The sequence below is a fragment of the Desmodus rotundus genome, chromosome 7, assembly GCF_022682495.2.
Source record: "Desmodus rotundus isolate HL8 chromosome 7, HLdesRot8A.1, whole genome shotgun sequence".
Classification (NCBI taxonomy): Eukaryota; Metazoa; Chordata; class Mammalia; order Chiroptera; family Phyllostomidae; genus Desmodus; species Desmodus rotundus.
Window position 1 is genome coordinate 73,606,545 of NC_071393.1, and position 22,824 is coordinate 73,629,368.

General features: G+C 41.0%; 1 protein-coding gene across 4 annotated transcripts in view; it reads right to left on the reverse strand.

Annotated features, from left to right (window-relative positions):
* Positions 1 to 22,824, reverse strand: part of FSIP1 (fibrous sheath interacting protein 1) — a 222,511-nt gene that overhangs the window by 134,557 nt on the left and 65,130 nt on the right. For all 4 annotated transcript variants that reach the window (XM_045202083.3, XM_024567316.4, XM_045202081.3 and 1 more), the window contains 2 exons: positions 13,116 to 13,274; positions 36 to 176 (listed from right to left, as the gene is read on the reverse strand). In XM_045202083.3, the coding sequence (XP_045058018.2) occupies positions 36 to 176; positions 13,116 to 13,274 (300 nt within the window). The remainder of the gene's footprint in view (positions 1 to 35; positions 177 to 13,115; positions 13,275 to 22,824) is intronic.

Sequence of the window (22,824 nt, forward strand, 5' to 3'; positions counted from 1 at the left end):
GCTTACAATTAAATTTCAAATTAAAAAAGACTTACCACATTTTCCTTCATCTTTCTCAGCTTTGCATCTATCTCTTTCAGCCGATTTTGCTGATCCCGTTGCTCTTTGGTGTTCCGAAGCACCTCCTCCCCTGGAGTTATTTCCATATTTCTATCATCATCATTAAGGTCAGGTTCCTAATTTTAAAAAAAAAATCATGCCCATGCTAAAAATGTACCATCACACACCACTCTAAAACAACTGAGCCTTGAAGGGTGGCTTTACTTGTCAAACAATATCTCTTCCCTTACAATGATATTTATAATTCTCTAAACTATTCCTATGTGAGAAGGGAAAGATTCAACTATACATAAAACAAGGAGGGAAATAACCTCAATCGTATGGAAAGCAGGGGGTTGGAGTGAAAAGAGCAATGGCCAAGAAGCAGTAACCTGGGCTCTGGCCCCTGGTCTGTACTTACCAGCATGGAATCTTAGGTAAATCACAGTTTCTCTAGACTTCAAGTTCATCATATATATAAATAATAAGAAACAACCCTGCCCATCCATGTTATGAGAAGCAGCTACTTAGTAGCCTAAAAGCTTCATCAGTATTTTTAAATTTTGCAAAACTGCCATTAATAGACAAGCCACAGACTGAGAGAAAAATATCATAACACATAAGTCTGACAAAGGACTTGAACCTAGTATATATAAGGAATCCACACAATTTAATAAAAAGACAATCCAGTTCTAAAACAACTTGAACAGATACTTTGTAAAAGAAGATATGTAAATGACAAATAAGTATAGTCATACCTCAGCACTCATCAGCTTCAGAACTCATCCTGTACGCGACACATTTTGGTGACAAAAAAATGTTTCAGCACTCAGGGACTCATTGCACATGGTAGAACTTGCATGATGCTGCCCCACAAAAAAAAATGCTTCATGGTTTTTCTCATTGGTTCCGGCACTCATCTTGAGTTCCGGAAAGAATTAATAAGTACTAAGGTACCACTGTACAGGAAAAAAGTCTTTGAAGATGGTGACGTAGGCAGACATGGCTCACCTCTTTGCACAGCCACATCAAAATTACAACTAAAATACAGAACAACCATCACTCAGGAATGTCAGAAATCGAGTTGAATGGAAGTCTAACAACTACAAAATCAAGTTGAATGGAAGTCTGACAACTATGGAATCCATCCAGATTGGTAGGAGAGGTGAGGACGCAGAACAGGCTGGCCCTATACGAACATGGATAAAAATTCGGGAGGGATATCTCAGAAGCAAGGAGTCCTAGACCCATATCAGGCCCCCAGCCCAGGATTTCAGTGCCCAGAAGATAAGTCCCCATGATTTCTGGCTGCAAAAGCCAGTGGAGATTGAGTTGGTAAAGGAGGCTGCTGGGACCCTAAGCAGTTCCTCTTAGGAAACCCACACACAGACTCACCTACGCAGATTCCCAATGAGAGACTGAAGTGTCTAGCATCAGGGCTAACAGAGGCCTTTGTCCCTTTCCTGAGCCTTTCTCCCACAGAGCCAGTAGGCTGATATCATATCTGAGACTCCATCAACCTGGCTAATACTGTGTGACCCGCCCTAGTGATCCCCAGAGACTCTGCCCCACCCAATTTACCAGCCCACCCAAGCAGCTTTTCCACCTAACTGGTTCATCTTGGCTCCTAAATCCTATCAAACAAGCAACAGCTGCCAACAGTGAGCCCTAGCAGCAGCCAGATTAGAGTCACAGCTTGGCTTCACATGGAAATCTCCAAGCCCAGCACAAGTAGCAGCTACTTCAGATTGCTTTACAGCTCAGGCAGGGTGGCCCAGGGCAAAACACAGATAGGGGCTGACCTTGGGCTCACCACCTGGGAAACCCCAGGGCCAGCACACCCAGTGGACAGCTACAGACCATGTCAGAGCACCACCACCCTGCCCCTGCACAGCTGGTCCTCCATGGAGGGCAGAGGTTGGTGGTCAGTGGTCACAGCCAGTCCTTGCAGCTGAAGGGCCTGGGTAAATCCCTCCCATTGATCTACCAACAGCAACCAAAGCTCAACTACAAGAGGAGGGTGTACTCAATCCACACAAAGGGTATACCTCGTGTACCCAGCTTGGGTGATAAGGGAGACTGTGCCACTGGGCCTTACAGGACACCTACTACATTAGGCCATGCTCCCAAGACACAGAGTCAAAGCAGCTCTACCTAACACATAGAAACAAACTGCCAAAATGAGGACATAAAGAAACATGTCCCAAATGAAAGAACAGATCAAAACTCCAGAAAAAGAGCTAAAAAAAAAAAATAGAGATAAGCAATCTAACAGATACAGAGTTCAAAACACTAGTTATAAGGATGCTCAAGGAACTTAGTGAGGATCTCAGCAGCATAAAAAAGACACGATCAGAAATGAAGGATACAGTAATTGAAATAAAGAACAATTTACAGGGAATCAACAGTAGAGTAGATGAAACCAAGAATCAAATCAATGATTTGGAACATAAGGAAACAAAAAACAACCATGTAGAACAAGAAGGAGAAAAAAGAATCCAAAAATTGAGGATAGTATAAACAGCCTCTGGAACAACTTTCCAGTGTGAATATTCACCTCACAGGAGAGGCAGAAGGAGAAGAGAAAGAACAAGACATTGGAAATATATTTGGAAAAAATAGTGAAGGAAAACTTCCTTAATTTGGTGAAGGAAATAGACATGCAAGTCCAGGAAGCACAGAGAGTCCCAGTTATGATGGATGCAAAGAGGCCCATTCTAAGACACATCATTATTAAAAGGCTGAAGATTAAAGATAGAGAGAGACTCTTAAAAGCAAGAGAAAAGAAGTTAGTTACTGGAAGGTTGCCAGATGGGATGGGGTGGGAGGAATTAGTGAAGAGGTGAGGGGATCGAGAAATACAAATAGGTAGTTACAGAATAGCTACGGGGATGTAAAGCACAGTATAGGAGACAGAGTAGCTAAAGAACTTATACACATGACCTGTGGACATGAACGATGGTGGGAGGATTGCCTGAGGGAGTAGGGGTGCTGGGTGGAGGGCGGCAAAGGGAGAAGAATCAGAACAACTGTAATAGCATAATCAATAAAGTGTAATTTAAAAAATAAAAAAATTTTTTTTACAGTCTTCAACATCATAAAGGCATCAGAGAAATGCAAATTAAAATCACAATAGGATAATACTACACAGCCACTGGAACCCAGATGAAAAAGTTTAACACCAAATGTTACAGAGGTATGAAACAAGTGGAACTCTCATATGTTGTTGGGAAGTATACAATTGTACAACCACTTTGGAAAACTGGTAGTTCCTTAAAAAGTTAAACATCTATCTATTCTGTAATCCAGCAATCCCATTCCTGTGAATCTATCCAAGAGAAAGGGAAAAGTGTATTCACATACACTCATTTTGTACATGAATATTCATAGCAGCTTTATGCACATCCCAAATGTCCATCAACATGAGAATGAGAAGCTGTGAGAGGCACCTGATGCAAGCTGGGACAATCTAACTGTCTGCCTGACCTCTGTCTTGTGATTGATTATGCTTAGTCAATGTGGGGGGCGGAGTATTAAGAGACTGGAGGGCGGAGAAAGAATGCTTGCAGTCTTTTCCCCTTCCCCTCTCTGCTTTGGCATTATGGTTTTGGCAGGGATGTATTCCTGAGGTGCCCATCAGGAGGTTTTCTTACTTCCACTGCATATTCACACTCAAAGACAAATAGAGACCACACTTGGAGTGAGTCGATTCGGACGGACTTAGGACAGGAAATACAGCAAGGCAGTGTCGGGTATCCCTCTTCCATGGAAGTTTCTGCTGCAGTCCATGTCGTCACTGTAAAGGCGCAAGGGGCAAGGAAGGTACCCTAGTTTAAAAGCTTTATATCCAACAGAAGCATCCTCTCTTGAAATGACTTTATAAGAACAGCATCCGAGGTCCCAGCAAGGGACAAGCCCAGCTCCAAGAATCACTGCACTTAAGGAAGCTCAAAGTACGGCTTCCCCATCAGGTCTTTAGAGTTCTCCCAATACAGGGGTCATTTTGAGCGTAAGTGAAGTTGCCTCCTAACATTGTTGACATTCTAACTTTCATCAGTTGTCAGGGAAACAATTAGGAAATTAATGACAGCTCAAACTCTCATGCTGAAGGGGGAAGGATTGATTAATCCTTTGCCCACATCTTCTATGATTACAACTTTGAATGACTTATTTTTCAACCGTGGCTCTAAATCTCCCTAAGCTCCAGTACTCTTTCTTCCTCCTACCCACTGTCGCTAGTCTGTGGGCGTACCAACACCCCTTACTGGCTCCTTTGAATCTATAAATAGTTCCTTCATTTAATTATCTTCAAAATCCAAGCTGAATGTTTTTTCTGACTGGTATACTATGTTTGTTTGTATGTATATATGTATGTATATGTGTGTTTCTGTGTGTGAGTATTGCAGAGAAATAGACTGGAAGGAACTTTAACTTTATACTAAAAATTATATTTTTATCTTGCTTTTCTTAGTTATTTTTGTATTTCCTGAGTTTTCTAAAGCATTAATTTCATAAGCAGAAAAAAGTTATATTTTATTTTTAAGAAAACAAAAAAATTTCTACCAAGGAAATTTTTGTTCTTTTCTGACAACATGACTCTCTGTACTCAAAAGGTGTTGGCCTAAAAGTTAGATTTTAGCCCCGGTTCTACTGTGTACTTTTGAGCAAATCACTTTCTCTTTCTGGGTCTAAATTTCTCCTGATAAAGTTTCTTCAAACTCTAATAGCTTATGTGTCTGCAACTCTCTACAGTTAGACCTAAGGATCTATAACATCTTTCCTCAGCCATGGTCTCCGATAGCATAACCGTTTAGTTCAAATATTTAAAGGACAGCATTTGATGAAAGCAGAGGCTAAGAAGAAGCAAGAAAAGATAGTCATTGATTCCGGCAAAAATTGTCCAGTGGCATATTCAAGAAGCTCTGTGGTACCAGGAGAGATTCTATTGTCACATCAATGTCCCAACCAGTACTGTCTGTTTTCATAATCATCAAGAAATATCTTGATCTCCTATGACAAGAAATATTTGAGCAGACTCTCTGACCATCCGTGTCTTGTCTGTGTTTGAGTCATATAGGAATGCTTTTATTCATTAAAAAGGAAAATTCAGTTCAGATGAAGTTTTTCAGATACGCACAGAATATCTAAGGAGCCACAGTAGGAGAACTCTCCCCGAGGTCAATAGATATTTGTTGATTTGACTTATTGATTGCCAAGGGATTCTAAGCTCATCCTTAGAAAAATATCTATGTTGTTGACTGAGTCAAGAGGGGTCTTTGAAGTTAAGTAAACTTTTTTCCAAAAGCCAAATACAGAGGAAATTATTCACATTTTCTTAAGTTATCTGACAGAAAATAAGGCATGAGTTGAGGGCCAGAAAAATACAAAGCTGCCTAAATAAAGCCAGCTTCCCTGTGTTTTCAAACTAATGCTATACTTTCCACAGGCTTCTGCTGTTACCTGTCATCAGATGGACCATTTGTCTGGCGGTACTAAAAGTAGGGAAAAAATCTTTCAGCCAGATTTGTTTTATCATCTTGGAATGTCGCCATGAAATGAAAGAAACCTTGACTACATGGGAGGCTTGACATTAAAAAAATGAAATATAGATATAAAATTAAAAGTAATCTGTAAAATATAGGTGAATTCCTCAGATTTAACTGGGAATGTTTGATAGGTTAACATCAGGGACAAGAAGCTCTGAAGTATCTTCTTGTTTATTCCTCAATCCAAATTCCTATGCTGTTAAGATTGACATACTTCTACAGTTCTGGGAAATGAACAGATGGCCAATAAGATTTCTATGCTTGTGACTAGCACACCTAAAAAATTCCTAGATTCCTGCCTTCAACCATTGTATTAAGTAATTTGAAGTCATCTGCACTACATGGCCCTAATTGGACCCCTGAAAATCCCTGGACTCAAAAGTAAAACATTTTTCAGGATTACATGTCAAACAGTGGTTTATATTTCCTCAGTTTTAGCTACTGTTGAAAAAAGAAGAGGGAAAAAACAGTTGTTGCTAGTAGCAATAGTATGCTCTTGATAACAAAAGAGATAAATGCAACTATAACTTTCCTCAATCAGAGGTTTGTTGATATTTTGTTGCTCTTACCAAATCGTGTACAACTGGATCAATATTTTAGGAACAAGAAAGTAAATCAAATTAAGGAGGACCTTTGTACTCAATTAAACTACTTAGTTTAAAAACAAATAATTCTTGTCCATGAGAACCATTTCTGAAGACACTCTCCCAACCAGAAAAAAAAAATCTTACCATGAACTGGAATTCTAGATGTAGTAAGACTGATTTCATGAAAGATAAATAAATTACACTTCTTTACAAGAGCCAAACTGAAAAAATCTACTGTTGAATACAGTTGCTAAGAACTTAAGAAACTGAATGCTTACATAACTCCTATGTCTTAGATCTTTCTAGAGAAAGCTAGACTCTAATACAACTACAAGCAAGAAATACAGTACTAAATTATGGAACATCACTCAATTTTATGGTGGAATTTATAATACATGGAAAGAACTCAATGATTTGTTAGAGAGCTAGGAGATGAATACAGGGAAGTGTGCACAGTTAAACCACCGATCTTTAACAAAATGCTTCAATTCGATCTCTTTTGCTAAGCTGAAATGAAAATAAACAGCAGATGTAAAGCTGCAGCCCCGTGATATTATTCTCATTACAGCAATAGCAGTAACATGCCATTCTTTCTTCCGAATGTGACCACGTACTATGTTTTATACTAAGGGAACCAGATACGTAGAAGCCAAATGCTGCCTTTAGAATAAAGTGAAGAGCCAGGCCAGGGCATCTGTATGAGAACATTATACTCAGAAACTCATAAGGAAAAGAAAGTTTCCTGCCTTCCCCTTTCATAACAATCAATACTTTCTTAATCTATGAGTCACATTTCTGGAATCCCTCACATTATCATGGCTCAGGTACATTCATCATCCTAAGCTTACGTGCCTACCCGCTTGGCGCCTTCATAGTCGCCATAGTCAGTTTGGTCAGAAAGTCTGCAGGTTTCAACTTGTTCGAGAAACCGTTCTGGGTCCAAAATTTTTTCAATCTCTAAAGGAATCTTTTAAATATCATACCTTCAAATAGCTTTTTATTTCTCTGTGTTCCCCCAACCTATACTTTCTCAGTTCCTGTAATGTGGTACCTTTTGTTTCATTATATGATCACTCTGCAACTTGTTCTGTGTTTACATCCTGTCCTCCAGTAACCCACAAGCTGTTTAAAGTCTAAATGCTGATCTGAATACTTAACATCAGCCACCACAGCATCTCCCATGAAATAAGATGGCATCCAAAGATGTGTTGGTCTGTGCAGGGGCTGGACAAGCAACATAGATGCACGCAGTAGGACGCAGGGCCTGCGCTACCATATGAAGTGGTGGCCACTGGAGCAAACTAGAGAATGTGCACTCCATACAAAGCAGCAGTTGCTACTCGGCTCAGTCCTGTAGTGGGCCAAGCAAGGATTCAGGCCTAATGCGGCCACGTTTCCTAATTTTTCAGAAAAAACTAGAAATTTGGATTTTTATATGAAGCCACCCAAGTTTTAAATGTTGGCTGGAAAAAAAAAAGACAGTAAACCCTATGTGGGCTAAAGAAAACCCACCCGTGAGGCAAATCTGCCATGCAGGCCGCCAGTTTTCCACCTCCTACTCTATGGTGACAGTCTTCTCCTAGACCCCTGACCCTTCCGCCTCGTCCACAGGTTCCTCTCACGCTCCCTGACCCTCTTATAGAAACAGACTTTCTTGATATTCCTTCTGGATGTGCTTTCTCTCTCTCTCTCTCTCTCTTCTCTGAACCACCACAATACTTTGCTTATAGCCTTCTATTGTGTGAACCTATGTTATCTATGTATAATTCGTGCCTCCCATAAGGAAATAAATTCCTTAAGTCTTTATTATTATTATTATTATTATATCCTTGATTGAGTTCTGTGTCAGACACTGCTAAGCACTTTACATACATTAACTCATCTGTCCTTTTAAAGAATAGTATTATTCTTATTACTATGAGGAAACTGGAGTGTGGAGTGTTTCTAATTAATTCCCAAGTCCTCAGAACTAGTAAGAGCCAGAACTTGAAGGCTTTTAACTCTACAGTTCTATATTTGCCTAACTTATCTTTAAGTACCCTGTAATTCCTTGCACACAGTGAGTACTTGATTAATATTTGTTGAATTCATTGTTGAGAAAGAGAAATTTATATTTTACTTAAAAGACATTCTTTCTTGAGAAGCACAGAGAAAAATTACTGATGAGTTAATGGTTTGCAGAAGGGTTAAGAAATAAAAGTAACATGAATATTCACTATGAATATTTGTGGTTCAGCAATAGATTGGAACCCATTCATCAACTAAATAGATATGCTGGGTTTATCCAAGATACTTTTCAGTGTATTTATTCAAAAAGAATTCCAATCCAAAAATAATATCCATAAAATAATTTTCCAAGTTAGCATTTCTGGCTTGAAAATTCAATGTGCAATGCTGGTTTTACTTAGAAATGAGAAAATGCCAAGAGGAAATTGAACAAAAGCTCAAAAGATATTCTTTATTTCGCATGCAAGAACCATTAATTATCTCTTTTCAACAACTAGGATGTTACATTTTTGTTTCTGCATCCAGTGGGAGTCCCAAAATGCAGTTTTTTCTTTTCCCTCTAAATATATGTTGTTCCACATAAAAATATACAATCTCAGTACATAACAGATAAGTAATATACTGGTTTCCCTTTTGTTATTTTTAAATATTTTATCAGAACCATAAATGTGAACTATAAAAATATGATTTAGATGACGATGACAGAGACTGACCACAGCCATGCTTTATTTAAAGTCCTAATGGCTAAACAAATCTCTAAATTCTCAGTTTCGCTTTCAAGAATAACATTTGATAGCCATGAAAAAGACATTTTCCATCTTTAGAACCATTATTCAGCTTTCAGATCTCAGCTATCCTTGATATCTAACAACAGTAACAAAAAAAAATCAGTAGTGACATGAAAAGAACAAAGAATATCCCTGAACAATTTTATTGCCCCATCTTGGCCTCCTCCTTTTGAGAAATGTCACACAGTAACATAAATAAACTACCAACTTAATAAGTATCAATGTCCAGGTACCAATGTACATTTAGGCGGAGACAAAGATTCCAATTCTGTTTTCCAGGAACTCTAACCCCAATCCCGAAATTGGTGGTTTCCACTAGCACCACTATTGCTGTGTAAAGGGCTCAGATGCCACTGTACCTGGCCCTTAGACACATAACCTAAGGAAGCTAAGTTAGCTCCGTAAAGGTTTGCCAGTGACCAAACTTTTTTAGGACATTTAAACACTGCTCTTTTCCCCTGCGCTTGTTTCAACTTGCCCAAAGCCAAATCCCTAACCTTCAATTGAGAGCTTGGAACAAAGATTCCCTAGAAAGCAGACTTATTGCCTATAGACTATTGATATTTAAATCTTTTTAAATAAAATCACATGCATCTAAGATTGTACAGCAAATGATTTGATAAGGTGTTTACAAACTGGTAGAAGGTTAGTACAATATCAAAAGACCAGCCATTTTCTCTTCAGGTGAAAACTACCACTCAACCCCAAACTAGACCCCATGAAGTACTGAAAAATAGCAGGGAGAAAAAGAATTTTACTTTTCCAAAGCTGATATTATTCTTCTGTTTTTCTACCCCTTCTACTCACTTTGAAAAAGAACATTACAGCAAAATAACAAGAGGGAAACACATTCATTTCAAAACCCTCACAGGAGGACAGTCATCAACCCAGGGGCTCTGCTTCGGCCCAGTGACGTTAAATTAAAGAAGCTAAGAAGGTGTCAGGATAAGGGACAAGTGGCGACCATTTCTTACACCCATAACTAGAGGAATAAAGAGAAATACAGCTCTCAAAGGACTAATTAGTGCTATCACAATTTTCTTCCCTCTCCTCTCTCTTGATCATGATTAAGAATTAGCTTAAATCATAAAGAAATAATAATATTTCCTCAGTGACTCCATCCCAGTGTATTACCAAATGAAATAAAAATGAATAGATAATAGAAGTCACCAAGGAAAACACATTTATGGAAATTACTATCACGTCTAGATTTCCAGTCAAGATGACAGCATAACTAAGCACAGTTTGCCTCCTCGCACAACCACATTGAAATTACAACTAAATTATAGAACAACCATCACTCAGAACCATCAGAAATTGAGTTCAGTGGAAGTGTGACAACTAAAGAATTAAAAAAACCACATACATCCAGACTGGAGAAGGGACAGTTATGTGGAAAAGGCTGGTCCCACATCCACACATGTCAGATAAAAATTCAGGAGGGACATCTCAGGAGCATGGAGTCCCAGCCCCACATCAGGCTCTCCAGCCCAGGGTTCCAGTGCCAGGAAGATAAGTCCCTACAACTTCAGGCTGCAAAAACCAGTGGGGATTGAGTCAGTGAAAGAAACTTCTGGAGTCCCAAGCAGTTCCCCTTAAAGAACCCACACAAGAACTTACTCAGACTCACTCTCTCTGAGCTCCAGCACCAGGGTAGCAGTGTGAAAGGTACCAGTGGCATACAGGGAGAAACTGAAGTGTCTGGCATCAAGGCAGGAGCTGGGGACATCTTTTTCTCGGACAGAAAGGCAGTCACAGACCTTGTCCCTTTTCTGAGCCTTCCCCCACATAAAGCCACAGCACTGGCAAGATGGGTACCACATCTGAGACTCCATCAACTTGGCTAACACTGTTTGCCCTGCCTTGGAGATCCCGAGACTCTGTCCCACTCAATTTATGAGCCCACTCAAACTGTTAACTGTGACTTTTCCATATGAATGGCTGGTCTTGGCTCCTGCTTCACAACTTCCTAAATCATATCAAATAAGCAACAGCCAGCCTCAGTAAACCCTCAGCCCTTGTACCTCTTCCTAAGTGGTCCCAGTCATGGCTCTAGCAGCAGCCAGCCTAGATTCACAACTTGGCTTCGCCTGGGAATCACCAAGCCCAGCAGCCATCTCAGAGTGCTTTATAGCTCAGGCAGGGTGGCCCAGAGCAAAACACAGGTTGGGGCTGACCTTGGCCTGTACGACCTGGGAAACCCCAGGGCCAGCACACCCAGTGGATAGCAACAGACCACATCAGAGCACCACCACCCTGCCCCTGCACAGCTGATTCTCCATGGAGGGCAGAGGTTGGTGGTCAGTGGTCACAGCCAGTCCTTGCAGCTGAGGGGCCTGGGTAAATCCCTCCCATTGACCTGCCAACAGCAACCAAGGCTCAACCACAAGAGGAGGGTGTACTCAGTCCACACAAAGGGCATACCTCAAGTACCCATCTTGGGTGATAGAGGATGCTGTACCACTGGACCCTACAGGATATATACTACATTAGGCCACACTGCCAAGACACAGAGTCATAGCAGCTCCACCTGATACATAGAAGCAAACACAGGGAGGCTGCCAAAATGAAGAGACATAGAAACATGGCCCAAATGAAAGAACAAATCAAAACTCCAGAAAAGGACTAAGCAAAGAAGATAAGTAATCTGTCATATGCAGAGTTCAAAACATCGGTTATAAGGATGTTCAAGGAACTTAGTGAGGACCTCAAGAGCATAAAAAAGATCCATTTAGAAACAAAGGATACAGTAATTGAAATAAAGAACAATGTACAGGGAAACAACAGTAGAGTGTATGAGAGTGAGAATCAAATCAATGATTTAGAACATAAGGAACCAAAAAACAACCATCCAGAACAAGAAGAAAAAAAAAAGAATCCAAAAAAAATGAGGATAAATGGTAGAAAGAAGGGGAAGGGTGTAGTCAAGGAATAATAATGACCCATGGACATAGACAACAGGGTGACTGTGGGAGTGGGGGTTCAGTGGGCAGAGGAGAGCAATGGAGGAAAATTGGGACAACTATAACAGAACAACAATTAGAAAAGAAAATATCTTTCATAAAGAAAATGAGGATAGTATAAGTAGCCCCTGGAACAACTTCAAGCATTCCAAGATTCACATCATAGGGGTGCCAGAAGTAGAAGAGAAAGAGCAAGAAATTAGAAATCTATTTGAAAAATAATGAAAAAACACTTCCCTAATTTGGCGAAGGAAATAGACATGCAAGTCCAGGAAACACAGAGAATCCCAAACAAGATGGATGCAAAGAGGCCCACTCCAAGACACATGATAATTAAAATGCCAAATGGTAAAGATAAAGAGATAATCTTAAAAGCAGCAAGAGAAAAGAAATTAGTTATCTCCAGAGGAGTTCCCATCAGACTGTCAGCTGATTTCTCAAAAGAAACTTTGCGGGCTAGAAGGGATTGGCAAGAAATATTCAAAGTCATGAAAAGCAGGGACCTACAGCCAACATTGCTCTACCCAGAAAGATATCATTTAGAATCGAAGGGCAGGTAAAGAGCTTCCCAGACAAAAAAAAACTAAAGTTGTTCATTATCACCAAACCATTATTATATGAAATGTTAAATGGTCTTATTTAAGAATAAGGAGAAGATCAAAATTATAAACAATAAAATGGCAATAAACTCTTATCTATCAACAATTAAATCTAAAAAACAAATTAAGCAAACAAGAACAGAAACAGAATCATGGATATGGAGAGGGTTTTGATGGTTGCCAGATGGGAGGGGAGTGTGGAGGAATGGGTGAAGAGGTCAGGGGATTAAGAAGTACAAATAGGTAGTTACAGAATAGCCATGGGGATGTAAAGTACAGTATAGGAAATGGAGTAGCCAAGGAACTTATAGGCATGACCCATGGACATGAACAATGATATGGGGATTACCTGAGTGAGTGGTGGGTGCTGGGTGGAGGATAGAAATGGGGCAAAAATTAGGTTAACTATAAGAATAGCATAATCAATAAAATATAATTTTTTTAAATTATTATCACTGCAGGTGTAGTCAGGGAATGAAAAGCAATTTTGAAGAAACCTCTTTAGTTAACAAGCAGATTGTCAAATGTGAACTAGCTTTAGCACACATAAACCTGAATCGTCCATGCACTCTTGAGTTTAACATACCTGATCATTCTGATTTTCAAGTCTTGGAGAAAAGCTGGACATTGTCAGGGAGGCTGCAGAGAGTTCTTGGAGTTTGATATCGATTTCAGCGAGCTGCTGGTGCTGGGTGGCTTCTAGTGTGTATCCTTCACCTGGAACCAGCCAGCCAGACTGATCACCCTAGGAGGAAACAACAGGTACCATATCATCCCCATACTACCTTTTTTTCCAAAATGTACCTTTCAGACTGCTACACTGATGCTCAGGACTTCACAAAAATGAATTTTAAAAAGAAAAGAAAACAAAATAAAGGCACAGAATTAACACTAGCATAGAAAAAGAAAAAATTTAAGTAGTTTATGGTTTCTCTATCTGTCCACTCTTTATAAAGTATCTTCACAGATTACACTTGGTGGGGTTTTTTCCCTGTGGAAAAAAAATCGCTTAGCCTTACAGTCTGGTTGTCATTGTATTCTCATTTCTCCACTTTGAAAAAGTGTTTGTGATATGTTGAACGGGGGAAATCATGTTTACCCTGTAATGAATGTGGTATTTTCAAAATTTGTCCCCGAAAAGTAACATAGGATCTATAAACTCAGTTGTCTGGATTTCATGAGCTTAATTGGTTATCTAACTCATTCAGCTAACATTATAGATTCATAATGGGTTAAGACTCATTCATAACATTCATTCAAAAATCTCATACTGGAGTTCCGACCAAGATGGAGGTAGAAACCCTTCGCTTCCTCACACAACCAAAAGGAGGATAACAACCAATCTAAAATCAACAACCAGAAGTGCCAGAAAATCAAACTGCATGGAACTCTGACAACCAAGGAATTAAAGAAAAAATCAATCAGAACAACCAGACTGGTAAGGCGGCAGACCTTGGGGGCGGGGCTGGCTGCAGAGTGGCAACTGGCTGCACAGGCTGCATGGGCGGGGCTGACTCCAGGGGAAAGTGAGACTCAGAGTTGATATGGCGGTTGCTACAGAGGGAGAAACTCCCAGTCTCACACAAGAGTATCCTAGAAAGTGCTCCAGGGACAAGCAGGTGAGCTGCATTGTTCCCTCTCTGGCCCCTCCCCCACAGGGTGCAGTGCAGCAAAGAGGGTTGCCCTGCCCAGGTGAACTCCTAAGGCCCCACCCCATTACAACTTCTCAGGTGTGTCGAGACAAAGAAATAGGGCCCAAATGAAAGAACAGAGCATAACCTCAGAAAGAGAACTAAATGATGAGGAGATAGCCAACCTATCTGATGGAGAATTTAAAGCCCTGATAATCAAAATGCTCACAAAACTGACTGAGCTTGGTCAAAAAATGAAAAAACAAATGAAAGATACCCAAAGCGAAATAAAGCAAAATATTCAGGGAATCAACAGTGACAGGAAGGAAACCAGGACTCAAAGCAACAATTTGGAACAAAAGGACGAAATAAACATCCAACCAGAACAGAACGAAGAAACGGGAATTCAAAAAAGTGAAAAGAGTCTTACAAACCTCTGGGACAACCTGAAACATTCCAATATCTGAATTATAGGGGTGCCACAAGGAGAAACACAACAGCAAGAAAGTAAAAACTTATTTGAACAAATAATGAAGGATAACTTCCCCAATCTGGCAAAGGAAATAGACTTTCGGGAAGTCCAGGAAGCCCAGAGAGTCCCAAAGAAGTTGGACCCAAAGAGGAACACACCAAGGCACATCATCATTAAGTCACCCAAGATTAAATATAAAGAGAAAATCCTGAAAGAAGAGGAGAGGAGTAACCTACAAAGGAGAGCCCATTAGACTATCAGCTGAGTTCTCAAAAGAAGCATTGCAGGCAAGAGGGACTGGAAAGAAGTATTTGAAGTCATGAAAAACAAGGACCTACATCCAAGAATACTCTATCCAGCAAAGCTTTCATTTAGAATGGAAGGGCAGATAAAGTGATTCCCAAATAAGGTCAAGTTAAAGGAGTTCATCATCACCAAGCCATTATTATATGAAACGTTAAAGGGACTTACCTAAGAAAAAGAAGATCAAAAATACAAACAGTAAAATGACAACTCACAACTATCAACAAATGAACCCAAAAGAAAAGAAAAACAACAAAAACAAAAACTAAGCAAACAACTAGAACAGGAACAGAATCAGAGAAATGGACATCGCATGGAGGGAAGGGAGGAATATCGGGGGAAAGGTACAGGGAAGAAGAAGCATAGTTAGTAGGCATAAAATAGATGGGGAAAGATAAAAATGGTATAGGAAACAGGACTCAAAGAACTTATATGTACAACCCATGGACATGGACTAAGAAGGGGGAATGCTGGAGGGCTGGGGGACAGGGTGGTGGGGGGATAAAGGGAGAAAATATTGGGAAAACTGTAATAGCATAATCAATAAAAAAATACTTTTAAAATCTCATACTGAGTGTCTACTGTGTGTAGGCATTACAATGTGTTATTCAATATGAATCTCACAAGTTTCTGCCTCAAGGAGTTCTCAGTCTCTTGGCAGCAAATATTTTAACAAGGTGTAAAGCTCACAGGTTAGCCCAGGACACCATGGGAATTAGAGAGGGTCAACTACCCTCTGTTAGATGGACTGGAAGGGACAAAGTGGTTGGAGAAGACTTCCTGGTGGAAGTCATCAAGCTTAATCACATCTTAACAAAAGAAGCAACATGCACTTTAAAACTGGAGCAGGATCCACTCATTTGCTGATGGGCACTTAGGTTGCTTCCAGTACTTGGCTACTGTAAATTGTGCTGCTATGAACATTGGGGTGCATAGGTTCTTTTGGATGGGTGTTTCAGGCTTCTTAGGGTATAATCCCAGCAGCGGAATTGCTGGGTCAAAGGGCAGTTCCATTTTTAGTTTTCTGAGGAAATTCCATACTGTTTTCCACAGTGGCCGCACCAGTCTGCATTCCCACCAACAGTGCACTAGGGTTCCCTTTTCTCCGCATCCTCTCCAACATTCATTTGTTGATTTGTTTATGTTGGCCACTCTGACTGGTGTGAGATGGTACCTCATTGTGGTTTTAATTTGCATCTCTCTGATGGCTAGTGATGCTGAGCATCTTTTCATGTGTCTCTGGGCCCTCTGTATGTCTTCCTTGGAGAAGTGTCTGTTCAAGTCCTTTGCCCATTTTTTAATTGGGTTGTTTGTCTTCCTGGAGTGCAGTCGTGTGAGTTCTTTATATATTTTGGAGATCAGGCACTTGTCTGAGGCATCATTGGCAAATATGTTTTCCCATACTGTTGGTTCTCTTTTCATTTTAATGCTGTTTTCTTTAGTGAGTGGATCCAAAAACTATGGTACATTTACACAATGGAATTCTACACAGCAGAGAGAAAGAAGGAGCTTATACCCTTTGCAATGGCATGGATGGAATTGGAGAGCATTATGCTAAGTGAAATAAGCCAGGAGGTGAGGGACAAATACCATATGATCTCACCTTTAACTGGAACATAATCAACAAAAGAAAAAAGCAAACAAAATATAACCAGAGACACTGAAATTAAGAACAATGTAACAATAGCCAGAGGGGAGTGGGGAGGGGATAGTGGGGAGAGGGGTCTATAGGAGCTACTATAAAGGACACAAGGACAAAATCAAGGGGGAGGGTAAAGGTGGGGGAGAGAGGTGGGACTGGCTGGGGTGGGGTGGAGGGATGGGGAGAAAATGCAGACAATAAAAATTTTTAAAAAATAAAAAATAAATAAAACTGGAGCAGATGAGGGCAAGACTGGGGACAGGAAACCCAGTTCAGAAGAACCACAATCTGTAACAATCATGAGGACTGCCTAAACTAGGGAATACTTCCTGGGAGTGCAGAACATAAGACAGATTCCAGAGAAACATAGAAAATAGAATTTACAGAATTGGAGACAATCTGACAGTAAAGGGAGGAGGAAGGATTAAGGATAAAAACCATTGGGGGATGATGATCATACTGACCAAACCAGAGAACACAGATGTAGTAGGTTTGAAAAGGAAAATAATGAAAATGCTTGGGACTTTTTGATATTTGCACAGATGTCCCTAGGATATCCACAGATTATGTTAGCTAGGTAAGCATCTGTCTGAAGTTCAAGAGAGAGATCTGGGTTGGAAATAAGCATTTTGAACTCATCTGTATGTCTATACTGGCTTGAACCCCTGGATCATGGGAATGGGTGAGGTCACAGAGGGAAGCGTGTAGTACAAGGACAGAACATCATGAAGAACACACTTAGAATACAGGAGCAGGTGGAGGGCAAAGAAGGTTAAGATATTCATACACTTTGGTTTTGTGACTCTTAATCCAGGAATCAATTCCTAGAAGAAATACATGCAAAATAATTATGCAGAAAGACTTATATTTGTTTCCCCCTGACCCCAGCATCCAATCTCCCTTCCTGCTTCAGTGAAACCACACACTCCATGAGTCTTGGTAGTAGATAGGTCCCCACCAGACCTCCTTCTCCCTACCCACCAGCATCAAGTAAATAAGCAAATGACCTGGATTCAGCCAATCCGAAATGAATACCTTGGACTTTGACTCTTGAGGGAGAAAGAGACATGCAAAGGTGCAGGGAAAGGGGGGAAGTGGTTACAGGTGACAGCAGTGGCAGTGAGTGTCCAGTGTTGGTAGCAGTGAAGGTGGCAGCAGTGATCATCCAGCGGGAGTGCCTGGTGACTATGGTTCAGCGCCTAAGCAGCCTGTGGGGAGTTTCTATGGCCATGTTTCTGGCTATTTTGATATCAGCATGGTGTACAAACTTGGTTCTCAAACCTCCCACTGAGTCTGTGAACTACTCAAGTCTCCCAATAGACATTTTCTGTTTTTTTAACCCGTCTACCTCTGTTTCTTGCAACCTAGAACACTAATACATTTTTTGCCAAGTTATTTATAATAAAGAGTATATAGCAAAAAGCCTAAATGTCTAAAAATAAGGATAGAATGAGTAGATTTTAGTATATCCATACAAGAATATGATAGCAATAAACATTTTAAATTTACTTGTAAGTTGGCATATGAAAGTCATACATAGCTATTTCTAAAATAATATTATCTAGTTACTCTGGTTAATTTTTCCTAAATTAGAGTGATATAAATACTGTATGACTTAAATGAGGATAAAGAATCACCAAAAAAGTAAAATATACAATCACGATGACTAAATATTGGTTAATAAATTTTAAATTCTTGTCTGAATGGAATTCTTTTTTAATGACACTGTAGGTAAAAAAAAAAAAGTCAGATTAAATTCAACAGAAATTTAAATGTTTCATTCACTACACAGTTACAGAAGAAAATTATATGTAACATGTTGTAGATGTTACCACGCTTTTCTGTCTAGCACCTTCTAGACACCCTGCCTATGTGTGAAAATTTCTAGCTTTTAGGAGCTTGCCTCCCTAGGACAGAACCCAGGAAATGTTCTTCACCACCCTCCATTACAGCTAGGGTCCTAGCAACCAAGAGTCCACAACCAGACTCACCCATTCAGCACCGATTTAGTTGGAATTTGAGATCTGATGTAAAACCCATTTTGCTGGGTCGGTGATGATAGAGGTGTCTGGCTTTGTGGAGTGCCATTAGCTATAAGCGTGAGTTCCCAACACAGGAGGAAATCTCTTAAAAATTCTAAGTATCCCACAGAGATTCAAGAGAATATTACATCCATACAATTAAACATGCCATTATAAAGAACAACCAGAGGGCAAGCGTTCTGGGGAATACAAATAAAATTATCATCTCGGTCATCCTCTTTCAGTCACATGGCATTTATCAGAGGCGAAGCAGTGGGGCACTCCATAAAGAAAAGGACACACAGCAGTCTGAGGGAACACAGCAAATTGAAGGAAGGGCAAGAAGTCTGGTACAGTTTGAGAACACAGTGGGTAGGTCCCCTCCTCAGAGTGTTCCTACAGTCACCCTGTTGCACTTCACAGATCTGGATCTCTGTCTCCACATGAGCTGCCCTCTATCTGACTTTAGAGAATTCCACTATCAGGTGGCTATCTCCCACGCCAGAGAGTAAGACAGAACCCTCTCTCCTCAGAGAAAACTCTCATCAAATAGTTTTAAAAACTGTAAAAGGACAATCTCAAAAAAAAAAAAAAAAAAAAGGCTAAATCACTAAACAGCAGAATAGACATGACTGAAACCCAACTTGGAAGACTGTAAAATGACCTCCTATGAACAAAATGACAAAAAAGATGAAGATTATGAAAAAAATGTTATAAGACCTGAAGGAGAGAGAGATCCAGAAGATTCTATACCCATTTGTGATAGATACTTGTACATTGACTGACCTCATCCGTTTTTCCAGTTTTCCTCTTCCTTGTCTTCCTCTGCTACAAAAATGAGAAACTGGAATAACTGAATTCTTGGTCTCACTCGCAGCAACATGGGAAATGAATAGCTATGTGACAAAGCTTGGCCAAAGACAAGCAGGTAGAGTCCTGGGGACACCATACCTTCCCCAAATGAAAAGGCAAAGCCTCAAAGGAGTGTCTGTTTGCCCCTTAACCCTCTCTCTCTCTTTCTATCTGAAAATGAACACATTACCTACAGACACAGCAGCAAAAAAAAACTAAAAACAAAATCACACTAAGAATGTGAAGCAGGAAGAGAGAAAGATGCTAGCTGCTCACACCTGGATTTCTTGTAACTGAAAAAAAAAAGTCTTTATTCATTCAAGCAATACCTCACTACATTCCCTGACACAGCCCTCAATGAGCCTTCGCCATTTTAGAAAACATTGTTTCGAGCTTGGAGTCTGTAATGTTTTGGGGATTTTCTTTTGGTTTGGGGTAGAGACTGCATTTGCCCACACAGAATTTTTTTTAATAGAATTAGTTGTCAACATTTTAAAAAGAGGAATGTTTCCCATAAAAAAAAAAATCTGAGTTTCCAGCATCTCTTGACATGTTGGAGGACCCTGGCAGCCCTGGCTGGGATTTCCACACAGCAGCAACCAGCTGGTGCTGAGTGCCGGCCCCCATGGACTGGCGAGCTGTCCCCCAGTGGTCACAACTATTGCTGCATACACCCTGCTTTTGTACCTACAGCAAAATTACCCTCAGAACCTACAGGTCTTCGGCTGGGTTCCCTAGATACAGAACCCAAGACAGGGATTCTTGTTCAAGTGACTTATGGCAGGAAGGGGATCCCAGCTAGAGAAGCAGGTTAGGCCAAGGAAACAAAGCCAAGCAAGCTGAAGACCAGCTGACCCCTGGGGAAGCTCGGGAGGACACACACACCACAGAGCTAATCTCATCTGCAGCGAGAGAATGGGCCTGGGGAGGGGATGCTGTAATGAGTCGTTCAGCTCCCACTTAGGCCAAGACAATGCTCCAGGGAAGGGGGCAGCTATGCACCCTTGGAACAGGGCAGGGAGGTGGATGCACAGACTAGTGCCAGGTTAAATGGATCTGGGCAGGGAGCAGGAGCATTCACTGCATCACGTCTCTATTAAACATAGGAAAATAAAAACTAGAAGACAGGGCTAAGAGCTTCAAGGAACACAGAAGAACGTGTTTCTTTGTAAAAGTGAAGAATATTGCTCTCAGCTTAGTATACAAATAAGTGTAAATGCTGAGCGGCGGCACTCATTGTGTGACCTGCCCAGGCCCTATAAATACTGGCATTTGCACCCTGGATCACATGCTGTTCTCCTTAGACTCACTCTGTGCTCCCCCCAGACTCATCAGGGAACTGTATGCTCCAAGTTAACTGGGCAGGAGCAGGACGCTGTTCTTTAGGATTGCTGAAGATTACACCGAAATATCATGGAGCCAATTTAGGGATAATAAGAAATGTCCAAAATAAAAAAATACAGAAAAACACATTATATGTCATCAGTGACTAAGCCCATTATATCACAGGCAGAGGTTATTACTGTGATAACCAATGTATAGTAATTCCTATGACAAAATAATCCTTTGAAGGTCAATAATGGGAAAAGATAGCAGCCTCCTAGGTGGAAGGTGAGTCCACTTGCGCTTGCTACCAACTCCGATACTTGGCTGATCTTCCAACAAGTGAACTGTACATTCGGCGGGATCTCAGCTAATGTGAAGTTTGGAAGGCAAGGAGTTCAGAACACACTTCACAACAGGCAGTCGGTAAGGAGATTTTATAAGTTGAAGGGGAGATACCTCATGTGTGCATAGCACCTGCAGCCACGGAGAGCCTGGTCAAAGTCTGCAGCTCTGTGCCTCCCTCCCCTCCCAGGGTAGGGAACCCCCAGACCCCGACAGGGAGTGACTTGGATACACAAAGTTGGGAGATCCAGGCTACACACATACACACACAGCAAGCAGCACACCCATAGCTGCAGCAGCAAACGCCAGTGGGGAGAGTGCCAGAGAGAGAGGGATTCTATCTGCACCTGGGTCCGGTGAGTGTGAGAGACTTTTGGCTTTTTGGAGAGGTGGTGTGTATGGAAAGCCAGACAGTGACTCAATGCTGCAGCAGGAGTGCCCAGAGAGACTTTTTAAAAGGGGAGCTAAGGCGTGCTGGGCAGGGACCCTGTGTGCAGCTACCCTGCCAGCAAGGGGAAATGATTTAGGGCACAGTTCACTCCCACTGAATACAGCTGGGCAGAGAGATCAGAAAGGTGAACAAGGAGAGGATTCCTCGGCCCAAGCCCGGCACAGCCAGCAGGCTGGAGGTGGCACAGAGTGGAGAGTTCAGGAACTGGACTGGCTGGAGTTGAGCACCTGAGATTATTTACAGCCAGACAGAGCCCTCTTCCCAGGCAGAGATCAAACCTCCAGGAAAAGAAGGACACACCCAGCCCCCACCTCCTGCCAGATGGCAAGCACCACCAACAGGGAAGCTCAGCAAAACAGGCAAGACCGGCTCAAGTACCCCCTACAGGGTGCTTATCTGCAAAATAAAGACAAAAAGAGAACTGATTCCTAGGGCCCTATTCCACTGAGGCCAGCAAAGCAGAAAGATCAGAAATCCATGCAGCAATGAGGGAATCAGGGCCCAGACCAATCTCAGCTTCCACACCGAGCTGCCATCAGCACCAAGCAGGAAAGAGCTGACCCTCTCACACAGATGGGCCCCTCCCTTGAAAAGAACAGCTAGTTCACCAGAAACTATACATTATTGGAAATAAGCTGGGACAGACCAAGATGGGCAGGGGGACACACCCACAGTTTTCCCAGAAGACTGAACAGTGCCTCCCAGGGGAGACCCAGGAGTCCCACCCACACTCTGGTTTACAACAGAAGCCCCCTCTAGAGGCAGGTGAAGGTGATGCAGGCGATGCTGCCAGAAGGATTACCCACCCTGGACCTTGAGCTGATAAAAAAAATGGAGGTGGATCCAGAAAGAGAAATCAGAAAGCAAACACCAAACTCTGCTGAGAGGAATTCCACCGCATTGTTCAGAATTTGCATTTTTTCTTTCTTTCATATAACCTTTTAATATTTCTTTTGCTTCCATTGTATTCCAACTAATTGTCTTTTTTAATTCTTTTTATTTAGATTTTTATATTATTTTTTATTTTATTTTCATTTCAAATCTCACATTGTACCCTTCCCTTGTCTTACTGCACTTTGCCTTCTTCCTGCCCTTTCTTATTTTTGTTGTAAATTTTATTTTCCCCATACTACGCCTTGTTCCTATTCCTTACTCTTACTTACTATTTCTCCTCCCTCTATCCTCTCAAGATCATCCTTCCAGCTCACATTCTTTTTCCCTTCTTATAATATTCTTATTTTCTTTCCACCTTCAT